Below are 12,370 nucleotides of genomic sequence, written 5' to 3' on the forward strand. Positions count from 1 at the left end.
TCAATTTCTGCATCTACCAGGCATGGGAAAGAAGTTGGATATGGAGGCAAAGGCTCAAAGGTTGTACAAATAATTTATGAGCTTTACATCTACCCATTTCTTGCTACAGTGAACCAATCCAGCACAATGCAGAAAAGATAAGCATTCATAAAAAAAAATAGAAGCCAGGTAGATCGAAGACATGGTCATAAAGAAGAGATTATAGGAAAAGAGGTGAGGAAGTGGTTCTACATAGAGTACAATACTAAACTGTCATGCTTAGAACAGTGAATGTGCGGTCACTGGGTGACTGAAGAGTGGCTGGAGAACAAGTGAAGTATAAAGGTTTTCACACCTACACTTAGACAGTGGTGATTGGTAGGGATGCTGTGTTTAGTCAGGTGCATAGACCCCTCAAGTGAACACTCGAGGGTTTTGATATGTTTAGAGGCAACAAGGTAACATTAGGAAATGCTAAAAACACTGCTTTTTATTGCTCATACTTTTCCAGTTTACCCATTACAAATTTTACAAAAAAAAATCTGCAGCATCTGATTTTGCTTTCAAAACCTAACATTTCCTTTCTTTACATCACTCATCCACCTTCCTGTGGATGGTAAACCTGCAAATCATAAATGCGGGTAGGCAACGATAAAAAATGCCATTTAAAGAGTTCTGGAAGGGCAAACAAAAACTTGAGATTAGCCCACTAAAATGCAGACTTGTTTTTGCTATCTGAACTAGGGAGTTGCGAAGATTGGAGGACTTTACTTTTGGAAAAAAAAATTGGATAGGCTGGTCTTGCTTTTCTTGGAGTGAAGGAAAATGGTGTATGGCCTGACAAAGGGGTATAAAATTATATGGGGCAGAGGTGAGGGAGAGTCAGAATCTTTTATCCGTGCTGGGTTTATCAAAAACCAAATGGCCTAGGATGAAGATTGGAAGAAGTTTGAAAGAGAATCTGGAGAGAAGATTATATTTACTCCTAAAATATTTGATATCTGGAACTCACTGCCAGAGGAGGCAGTGGAATAAGATCCAAGTGGTATGTTTAAGAGACACTTACAGAGGCACTTGAATAGAAAAGGCATAGATGGATAATGTGGACAATGTGCTAGTGCAGATGGGTTAAAAGGTTGACTTGCATACTGTCATTAAAGTATCCACTTCTTTGCTCTACAGCTCTATGACTTTCTAACTCTATAGTCCTATGTTCTTAATTAGCAAATTGGCTGTGATCTTCTCAAAAAGTGTGCACTATTGCCATAAAGAATTGCAGAAAGTTATTTGATAAACATTTTAAGTGCATTTTATTCTTTTTAAAGTCTATATGAAATATCATTTTTAAATCTAAGTGGGAACCATCTCCTCCTTTCCTAGTCTTGTTAAATGAATAAATCGCACTCAACCCACCCTACCTCCCAACTTTAAACAGGTTTCTGTAATGATCTTACATCAAAGGAGGTTCAATAACTATCTTCCAGCCTGAGGTACATGGCAAATGACTGTCTTTAACCATCCGGGCAGCTGTTTACAAGAGAAAAGCACTCTAGTTTCCAAGAGATAAATTACTCACAACAAAGAACATGGTGTACAAAAAGAGGCTCAACACTGCATTTCCCAAATTTTTGTATTTCAACCCAGGCTAAAAAGAGCAAGGTAGTATTCAACACTCTTCTCTGAAAACACCTGCCTGACTTATAACGTTATTTACAACTTACAAATGGTAAAAAATGTGAATAAACAAAGGCAACAGTTTTCTCCTGTTTATTTCTGTTACACCCCCTCTCCTTCCATGGGCAAATGTATATCCCTCATTTATCAACAAAAGTAAAATTTAGTTGCTAATTTTACATTATCAGAAGGTATCAGAAGCCCAGATGCAAAGTTCAAGATTTGAAATTGTTTAATGTCATTTCCAGTACACAAATGAAAAGAATACAATAATTGCTTTTCTAGATCCAATGCAGCACAAAAAAGTACATTAAGATAAAGAACACAATATTAAAAACACAATAAATACATTACATATCTTACTGACATAGATCCATTAGATGGTAGGCACAGGAATGTTGTATATAACGTACAAACAGGAAATGGTAAAGTAGTGGTGGTTAGGGGTGGGGGGGAGTGGATTAGTGGTTGAACGTGTTGATCAGCTTTACTGCTTGGAGAAAGTAATTATTTTTGAGCCTTGTGATAGTGGCTTGGACGCTACGTAGTCTTCTCCCCGATGGAAGTGGGATAAACAGTTCACGAACAGGATGGTGGGTGGGATCTTTCTGATGTTTCTGGCCTTTTTTGAGTACCTTTTAGTTCCTGGCCTTTTTTGAGTACCTTTAATATGTCCTTGCTAGCCGATAGCTGTTGCCAGTGATGCACTGGGCAGTTTTGACTGCCTGTTGTAGAGCTCTCCTGCCTGCCACAGTGCAGTTTCTGGATCATGCACTGAAACAACACATCAGGACGCTGTCCACTGCACATCTGTAGAACATTGTGAGTATTGATGTGTAAAGTCCAGCTCTCTTCAGCATCCTCAGGCAGTAGAGGCATTGATGAACTTTCTTGATTGATCGTTCTGGCACCATGAGAGATTGTGTGAGATATGCACTGCCAGGAGTCTGAAATTGCCCACTGTGTCACCGATGTGAAGAGGGAGTGAGTGGTGGGAGTTCTCCTGAAGTCAATAACCATCTCCTTTGTCTTGTTGACGTTGATGAGGGGGTTATTTGCCAGGCACCAGGCCTCGAGCTCAGTCACCTCTTCTCTGTAGGCCATCCCATCATTGCTGGTGATCAGCCCCACCACTGACGAAATTGACAATGTGATTGATGTGGGGGGCACCTATGTTGAGGATGATGGGGAGTAAAGACCGGTTGTGCGTCCTGATATCTGGGGTCTGTTGGTTTGGAAGTCCAACGCTGAATCAAAATATGGTATATTTAGATAGAGGGGTAGGAGCTTGCTCACCAAAAGGGTCCTTAGACTTCTGAGATAAAATCAAGAAAAAGGTTGCTCCTTGTTCAATCTTCTTTTGGTCTGAACAGATATATAGAGAGCCTAGACAATACGATGTTTTTGGTTCATTAATATGTGCTGTAAAGTAATGCAGAAATATAGCCTTATTCACCACTCTTCAGCCCAAGTCCTGTTCTGTCTAACATTCCCATTATCTCAACTTTTGCTTAACTATTCTAGGTCCTCGTTCTCCACTTCAATGCTTCATTATTAAAACCTCAGCCCACACTTCCCTCTGAGCTGATGTTTATAGCGTTTTAACCTGTAACTCCCCCTGACGGAGCCTCTCAGGACTTAGAGCCCACTTTCAATTCTTTTTCTAAACTTTTCTTCTTATTTCCTGCTTCAGCGTGCCTATAAATATCATTCAACATCCCTTCAAGTGAGCTTTCAATCAACCATTATTATTCAGTTTGCCCTCATTCAGCCAAAGGGTATTACCTTCATCTAGAAACCATATGAAAACATATAGGATTACAATATTTTCAAGATTATTCTGTGGCTATGGCACAATACTGGCTTTTAAACATACTCTCTTTGTTGTTAAAAGACTTTTCTAAGTTTGGTATTCTCATACTGAAACATGGACTTAGAATGAAGGAGATAATAACTGGCAATAGTTACTCAGGCAATATTATACAGGGAAAAACATTTAGGTTTAATTAAAATATATTCTTCATAAATAAATAGGGCAAAGACCATTCAGCCTATCATGTCAGTACCATCTCCCTGGCAGAGCAATTTACTAGTTCCACCCATTTAATCTTTCTCTGTCGCCTTGTCATTTTCCTTCAGCATATGTCTCTCTTGAAGGCCGCTTTGGGACCCGTCTCCACCACATCTGCAGGCAGGACATTGAGACATGTTACATAAACAAGCTTTGTCACTCATTTATCTTTCATTTTATTCCCGTTACCTCCAGTCCTCAACCCCTCCATCAAAGGGATACAGCTTCTCAATATTCATTGTTTCCACTCCTTTGATACACAACATCAAATGTCAGCCTTCTCCAAGCCTCTGAACTATTCTTATAACAGTGCTCCTTCATCCCCAGAACCATTCTCGTAAATCATTACTGAACTTGTTTTTATCTTTTGTGATGCAGTGGCAAAATGAGCACAATACAGTCGGCCCTCTTTATCCATGGGGGACTGGTTCCGGGACCCCACGCGGATACCAAAATTCGCGGATGTTCAAGTCCCTTATTCAACCTGTCTCAGTGTGGTGGACATTAGGACCCAGCGGTAGAGCTCTGAATGCGCAGTGTTTCTGTTCACGAAAATAATCATGATCACGATTGAAAATAAAGTGGAAACAATAATACGATCGGAAAGAGGTGAAACACCATTGGTCATTGGAAAAGTGTTAGGCTACGTTGGTCATTGGAAAAGTGTTAGGCTACGTTGGTCAACGATCGGAACAATTTTAAAGGATAAAGTGAGAAAGGCTCTGCCCCAACGAAAGCTACAATTATTACTAAGCAACACAGTGGTTTAATTATTGGGTTTTGGGGTTTTGATCCTCCACATCAACCCGGCACGGTGGAGAGCGCACTCGGGAGCGATCTGTCCCGAGTCCCGAGAACTTCTGTTCCCGAGCCCGGCACTGAAACATACGTTCTTAAGTGTATTATATGCATAGAAAGGTAAAATATGTACTATATACTAAGACAAACATTTGACTAACTGACGCTAAATAATACTGGATGTACCTGTTCTGACTTACTTAGTAAAAGAACTTCAGAATTATTTCGATCCCGAACCAGGATAACCCACGCACATCCTCCCGTATACTTTAAATCATCCCTAGATTACTTATAATACCTAATAGAATGTAAATACTATGTAAAATGGTTGTTATACTGCATTGTTTAGGAAATAATGACAAGAAAAAAAAGTCTGTACATGCTCGAACAACAAGTGCTGGAAGAGCACTTCCGGGTTTTCATGATTCGCGGTTGGTTGAATTTGCGGATGCGGAATTCGCGGATAAGGAGGGCCGACTGTACTCCACTTGGGACTGGACCAACATTTTTATAAAAGTTCAGTTTAATTTCCTAGTTTTTAAACTCTACACAACTATTGATAAAGTCCAGATGATGAAAAAAAATGATTGAAACAATGGAACAAAATAAAACTGAGTGGTCTTTAATCCATACACTATATTCATTTCAATATGATGGTACACCAGATCAGGTTTATTATTGCTTACGTACTGTATGCTACAGAATTTGCTGGTTGTGGAAGCTGTACAGTGCAAGATATAAAAGTTACTCTAAGTTACAGAAAGAAATAGTGCAAAGGATTGTCGTCCCTTCCATAATTTAAGCAGCTTGTCACTTTTAACATGTTCATAGCTTACTGAAATTATGGTAAACTTGTGCATTGTTTTGAAGATATGCTATCTGCTTTTACGTTGGTATGAAATGAAGTAAAGATTTATCTGCATGTTGCAATTATGCACTTACCTTGTACTACCAAATAGACAGAAGCAGATGTGACACCCCCTTCATTTGCAGCAATGCAGCTGTATGGCCCAGCATCGGCTGGCTGCACGTTCCTGATCTCCAGAGACAGGTTGCTCATTACTCTCACTCTGTGCCTCTCTGACAGTCTTGGGTCGATGCCATTTCTCTGCCAGGTCAGGTTGTAGCGCACCGTGCTCAGTGTCAAACAGGTGAGAGTGGCCCGCTCCCCAGGAATGGCAGTGACATTTCTGGGCACCTGAATGGTTGGGGGTGGCTCTGCACATGTAATGAAAAAGAAATGGTAAGTTATTCAAAATGAAATCATTGATCAATGTCCTGTTCTTTGGCCTTCATTGCAAAAGTTGTCAAGGTTTCCTTGCTGAAGTAACTGCATAAGTTGTTTTGCTAATTAAACCTAAAAGCTCAAAATATAATTGATTCTAATTAGACTATAAGTAATACTATCTGACCCTGTTCCACAACTTGATGAATCAGAGTCTGTGTTGACATCTTCTAAAAGTTACTTCTATGTTTTAGCCATCCATGCAGAGTGAAAATGAATTAACACTTCAGGTTCAGGAACTGCATTGATCCAAAATGTTAATTCACCTCTTCTCCTGATCTGCTTGATCTGAAGAATACATCCAGCGTTCTCTGTTTTTGTAATAGAAATAAAATTCAAATTACTTGTCTCCACAAAGTGTCTGGGGGTCCTGCTGACTGACACTTCCTGTGCAGGCAGCAAGGATACCCGTTCCAAATCAATAGGTCCCTTTTTAAAAAAGCAAAATCATGATTACACTGGGTCCCATTAACATTACTTTACAAATTACCTTTCAGTGCTGAATATCATATCTCATGAAAACAATTAAACTAATAAAATGCACCTGTGAATGGGAGCAACAAAATCAGCTGATTTTTGTAAGATCCTCTGTCTGAGTTGATCTACAGAGAGAAGCAGTTTTAAAGAAAGACAAGCTCATGCACAGGATCTTCCTTGCTTAGTACAAAAGCACAACAAACATCAGCACCTCCTGTGGTCAACTTTCACATTTCAATCTCTAATTAGGAGGCCATATTTTAGAAGAGAATTAAAGGCTTTAAGTGAGGCCTCCCTCATTAATCACCTAACAAAACAAAAATTGCAGAGTGGGAGCAAATCAAACTCAATCCCAATGGGCTAAGAAAAAGCAAAAACAGCTCTGCAAACTGAAATCATTAGTGGTTTAATTCATATACCATTTCAAAACTCACAAATTACACCAATTGTTACTGAATATTTTTAGCAAGCAAGCATACAGTTCTCCTAAAATTACTGGTGTTTAATATGTGCTCAGGGGAAAATCCACGATTAGCTCATGCTGAACACACAAATTCCTATTTAACACAAGATAGGGACGGCAGATGTGGAAAACATTGAGCAACACACGTCAACTACTGGAAGAACTCATCAAGTCAGGCAGCATCAATGGAGGGAAATTAATATTTGATGCGTTGGGCTGAGGCCCTCCATCAGGACTCCTACTGAAAATCACACACATGGTAGTACAACACAGGTACTCCGTCTTGCATCACTTAAGCACATGGTGCCATGTTTCAGTGAATTTCTAGGCCATGAATTATTTTATTTATATACTATTCTAGGATTTATGTAAGTGCATGAAGCCCTTTGATCACTAAACTAGGGATTTCTTTACTCCTTTAATCAGTAAGTGGTATTTCTGGGTTGGACTGTGACTTATTAAGAGTCGGATCTCTTTCAGTCGTCTGTTCCAACTTCACATGTGTAAGCAGAAAGCCAGCAGCTCATGTCATAAATATCTTAGCTTTTGTCTCATAAATTTATTGGACCAGGAGAAATGTTCCAGGCAGTGTAATAAAAGGGTATTTTTCATTTTTAATTGAGCGCTAAATCACACAAGTGAGTACATGTCCCTTAAACAGTCTGGCATCCATGGATAATTTACATAATCAGATAAAATCCGTAACTTTGAAAGATCTGGCTTAAAGATTCAAAGTACATTTGAAGTGTCTTTTGTTTTAATGCCAAGAACCCATAAAGTCAATGTTTAAAAATTTGAAGTATTAATTCAAGTTATGAAGCAAAACATAACAAAACAACGCAGGGATAAATACGGCTGCCTTTACCTGTCATATCAGCCTAACGGGATACAGTGGATTCCAGCTAATTGGTTCACACTGGGACTGGCAGACTTTGGCCCCAGTTAGCTGAAGTTTCATAGAAGTAGTTAATAAGGTTTTTTAAAAAAGACAAACTGAATAAGAAATTATGTATTTAAATGAAATACAGAACAAATTCAAACACTACCAATACTACTACAGTACTATAAAACCGTGTATTAGTCCTAACAGTTATCGAGTGTTGAATTCATCCAGAGTGCGCAGTGAATAAAATTAGACCAGGCACCTAGTGCAGACAACTGACTGACTTCACACAATACTACCGATGACTGTATCCTCCAAATCTTCATTTTCATTGTAACATTCAAGATGGTTGTCAACACCTTCAAATTCTTTGATGATCCTAATGTGAAGTAGTGAAATCGTTTCATTTTCACTCTGGCCAATTCTGGCATCATTAAACCTGAATACTCAAAAGCACACTGAGCAAAACAGTTTGGAATTGTGTTACTGCTTTTTACTGACAAGCATCACTACTTTTGACACAAACACATGCAACCAACACTATTTAACAACTGTTCACTGTGAGCACAGTGTAGCGTCCAACCGACATGCAAGAGCATGCGACTGATGCGAGTTAGAACCTGTTTGCCAATGGTCTCCTGCCCCAGTTAAGCGGCAGGGTGTCCCAAATAACTAACGGAAATCTCAGCTTTTCTTGATAGATTGATTTTGTTCTTTATGATCTGTCCCGAATAAGCAGCTGACCCAATTAACTGGAATCCACTGTATTTACACAGAAACAAACTGTATATATATTCTTTCAGTTGATGCTATATTTGTCTCTCTATTTGATTTTTTCTTAGCTGTTTGTTTCCAAATAAGATCAATCCAACTGAATCTTGCTTAAATGGAATCACTAATGTTAAAACTATTAGCGCTCCAGGCCTAAATATTCTCCTGTACTATAAACAGTCATGGCAGTTATAGACACAGGCCCTCAATCTCAAATCTCAGCAGCACCCTAAGGAGAGATGAGGCCTTGAGTCTTAAGTGCTAACAGAAACCTTGGTGATAGCAAAGGAAATGGGATTCTGGGGTTTGGATCAATTGGGGACTGGAAATCAGGGCGTTGGCATGAAGAGGAGACAGATATTGTCTGCTTATCTTGGCCACAAGTGACTGATTACTCTCCTGGTAACTAGGATTCAGAACTTCCCACTGCCCTCCTTAAGTGGCTGAATATTTCAGAAAATTGACCAGCTCACTGTTTAGAGCTCCCAGTAGAGAGAATTACAAAGCTGTGAAAAAAAAAACAACGGCCTTCAGTTCATTCAGTTGCTCCTGGCTTCAATGATCGGACTGACAATCAGCATACAGGAGGGAGACTGAAAATCTGGATGAATGGTGCCACATCAACAATCTCACACTCAATATCTATAAAACTAAAGAGCTGAGGAGGAGGAAACCAGAAGCCCATGAGCCAGTTCTCATCAGGGATTGGGGACGGGCAGGGTCAGTAACTTTAAATTCCCTGGCGTCTTCAGAGGCTCAATCTTAGGTCCGGCACACAGGTGCCATTGCAAAGAAGGCATGGCAGCACCTCTACTTTCTCGGAAGTTTGCAATGAGTCGGCATATCATCTAAAACTTTGTCGCCCTTCAAGGGCATGGTAAAGAGTATACGGACTGATTGCATCAAGGCCTGGTATGGAAATACCAACAGAAAAGCCTACAAAAAGTGATGGATACAGCCCAGTCCATCACAGGTAAAGCCCTCTCCACCAATAGGACATCTACAAAGAGCGCTCCACAGGAAAGCAGCATCCATCATTAAGGACTCCCATCAACCAGGCCATGCCTTCTTCTCACTGCTGCCATAAGCAAGGAAGTACTAGAACCATACCACCCGCACCACCAGATTCAAGAATACCCGCAACCATCAGCCTCCTGAACCAGAGTGGATAACTTCACTCACCCCAAAACTGAACTGATTCCACAACGTATGGGCTCACTTTTAAGAACTCTACAACTCATATTCTCAATAGTATTTATTTATTGCCCCTTTTATTTCCTTTTTTTTTGTATTTGCACAATTTGCTGTCTTTTGCACATAGGTTGCTTGTCCATCTTTGAATTTACTGATTCTGTTGTGTTTCTTTGTAGTTACCGTGCTGCCCGCAAAAAAAAAGGACCTCAGGGTAGAATATGGTGACATATATGTACTCAGATAATAAGTTTAATTTGAACTTTGATTTTACATTTGCCAACGGTTCAAGAATGGATATGTAGCAATAAAATACCAAGTTAACCAGTGAAACTCTGGCAATTTGATTGCAACTTTAGCAGGTCTAAGGTCAAGTACCCTGAACTAAAATGAATTGGGGAATACATCTCAAATGAAGGCATGCCTATGGCAGCTGAGGTACTCACAGAAGCCCTCACCCTACCACATCCACATGAACTTTCTGCCTATCTCTACGCATTCATTTCCCCATATTAAGTCCACATCCTTCTATGCCTTGCCTATTTAAATATCTATCTAAATGTCTCTTAAACATCGTGATTATATCTGATTCTGCCAACTGCTCTGACAGTAGACCTCAGATATCAACTGCTCTCTATGTGAAAAAAATTGTCCTTCAAATCCCCTTTAAAATTCCTTCATTTCATGTTAAAGCTGTGCCCTCCTGCTTGTGAAATAGATAATGATTTTCTATTGTATCTATGCCTCGTACCATTTTACATACATTTATAAAAGTCACTCTTCAAAAAACAAGTCCAGCTTTTCTTGGCTGCTCTCATTACTAAAGCCCTCCAGTCCAGGCAAAACCCTGGTGAATCTTCAGAACTGCCCACAATCGTGTGGTCCAACCAGAGTTTTGTAATTCTGGGACACAATGTCCAAACTGTTGTATTTTATGCCCCACCAAATGAAGAGAAGCACAGCCTATGCCATCTTCACGACCCAAACTACTTTTCTTGCTACGTTCAGAGAACTATGGACTTTAAACACAAGACCCCACCATTCATCAGCATTCTTTAGAACCCTATCAATTATTAGATATGTTCCATCCTAATTTTACTTCCTAAACTACATCACCTCTTATTTATTGGGTACCTAAATCCTTAGGAGTACATGTGGATTCATCACAGAAGTGTCATGGAAAGATACAGAATATAATTAAAAAGGACATTGGATTATAAATCCTTTAATTTATTATTTATTTAGAGATACAGCATGGGGCAGGCCCTTCCAGGTGAATGAAGAAAGGGGGTCACCAGAGGGAGGTGACAGGAGGTAGAGAAGAAGTAAGAGGCCAGAGTGGGGAATGGAAGAAAAGGGGAGGAAATAAAATTACCAGAAGGAGGAATCGATGTTGATGCCATCAGGTTGGAGGCCACCGAGACAGAATATGAAACGTTGCACTTCCACCCTGAAGTGGCCTCATCCTGGCAAAAGAGGCGGCCATGGACCGACATATTGGACGTGTTTGGGTATAGAAATTAAAATGTTTGGCTACCAGGAAATTCCACACTTGGTAGATAGAGCAGAGGTGCTCGATGAAGTGCCCCCCCCCCAATTTACATTGTGTTTCACCAACATGGAGGAAGCCACATCAGGAGCACCAGACACAGTGGACAACATCAGCAAATTCGCAGTGTTCCCTCACCTGGAAAAACTGTTTGGGTCCCTGGATGGAGGGGAGGTAGGAGTTGAAAAGGCAGGTAATTTACAGGGATATCTGCCGGGGGGAGATTAGTGGGGGGTGGGGGAGGACAAATGGACAAGGGTATCACAGAAGGAGCGATCCCTATGGAAAGTGGAGAGTGTGGGGTGGGGGTAGGGATGGGGGAAGGTAAAGATGTGTTTGCTGGACAGAAGATGATTTAAGTTATAGAGAACAATGTGTTGGATGTGAACAATAACCACTGTTTTATCAATAATTTTGTAAACTGAAGATAATAACAGATACAGAGAAATACACAAAATGATGGAGGAACTCAGCAGGTCAATCAGACACAGAGGGATGCCAAGGAGTTAAATCACAGATCAGGCATAACCATACAATGGATTTGAAGTACCAAAAATCCTTTCCCTCGTCTTTGCACTGCTAACCCTTCATCGAATAAGATACATGCAACATACTAACTTAAGGATGAAGCATGAAAATGAGAACAACTGAATGGGGAATTGGGAGTGAAGCCAAATACTGTAAAATGCAGAATTCGTAATAAAGAAAATATGTTTCAGAGACTGCGATTGGGAAACGACTGTATTTCCAAGTATGCTATGATTATTTAAAATGGTTCCCTTACCAAAGATGATTTATTTTTAACTGAATCAACTGCAGCATTTTAATTGCAGCTTTTATGTTAATTACAATGACCTTGTCTACCTCCTCAAGGAATCCCTAGCCTGCAGATTGAGATGAAATCACTAGAGAATATATATAATCCATATGTGGCGTCCACGAAGCTTTACCAAGGCAATTTTGGAAATTCAATTTCAGGTATTTCCAATTTATATGGCGGAGCTTAATCCAGAATGGGAATGGACCACCAGGCAGTACGTTGGCATTTATCCAGAAGCTCGCACAGGTATACGTTGGGCTCAATCATCACCTAAACTAAACATTCTAAAAAATGTTCTCCATAACCCTAAAGTTAGATCACAATGAAATCAATACAGAGCTCCAACTCTTTCCAGTAGCTTGCACTGAATGGAGCTGAGCTGAGCACAACATTAGCAAACTGGCTTCAT

The 12,370-nt window shown here is 40.0% G+C and overlaps 1 protein-coding gene across 1 annotated transcript in view; it reads right to left on the minus strand.

Moving 5' to 3' along the window:
* Positions 1–12,370, minus strand: part of hmcn1 (hemicentin 1) — a 501,533-nt gene that overhangs the window by 314,592 nt on the left and 174,571 nt on the right. Inside the window, exon 11 of the mRNA XM_059984517.1 lies at positions 5,465–5,740. Within this exon, the coding sequence (XP_059840500.1) occupies positions 5,465–5,740 (276 nt within the window). The remainder of the gene's footprint in view (positions 1–5,464; positions 5,741–12,370) is intronic.

The sequence above is a fragment of the Hypanus sabinus genome, chromosome 11, assembly GCF_030144855.1.
Source record: "Hypanus sabinus isolate sHypSab1 chromosome 11, sHypSab1.hap1, whole genome shotgun sequence".
In the NCBI taxonomy this organism is placed as follows: domain Eukaryota; kingdom Metazoa; phylum Chordata; class Chondrichthyes; order Myliobatiformes; family Dasyatidae; genus Hypanus; species Hypanus sabinus.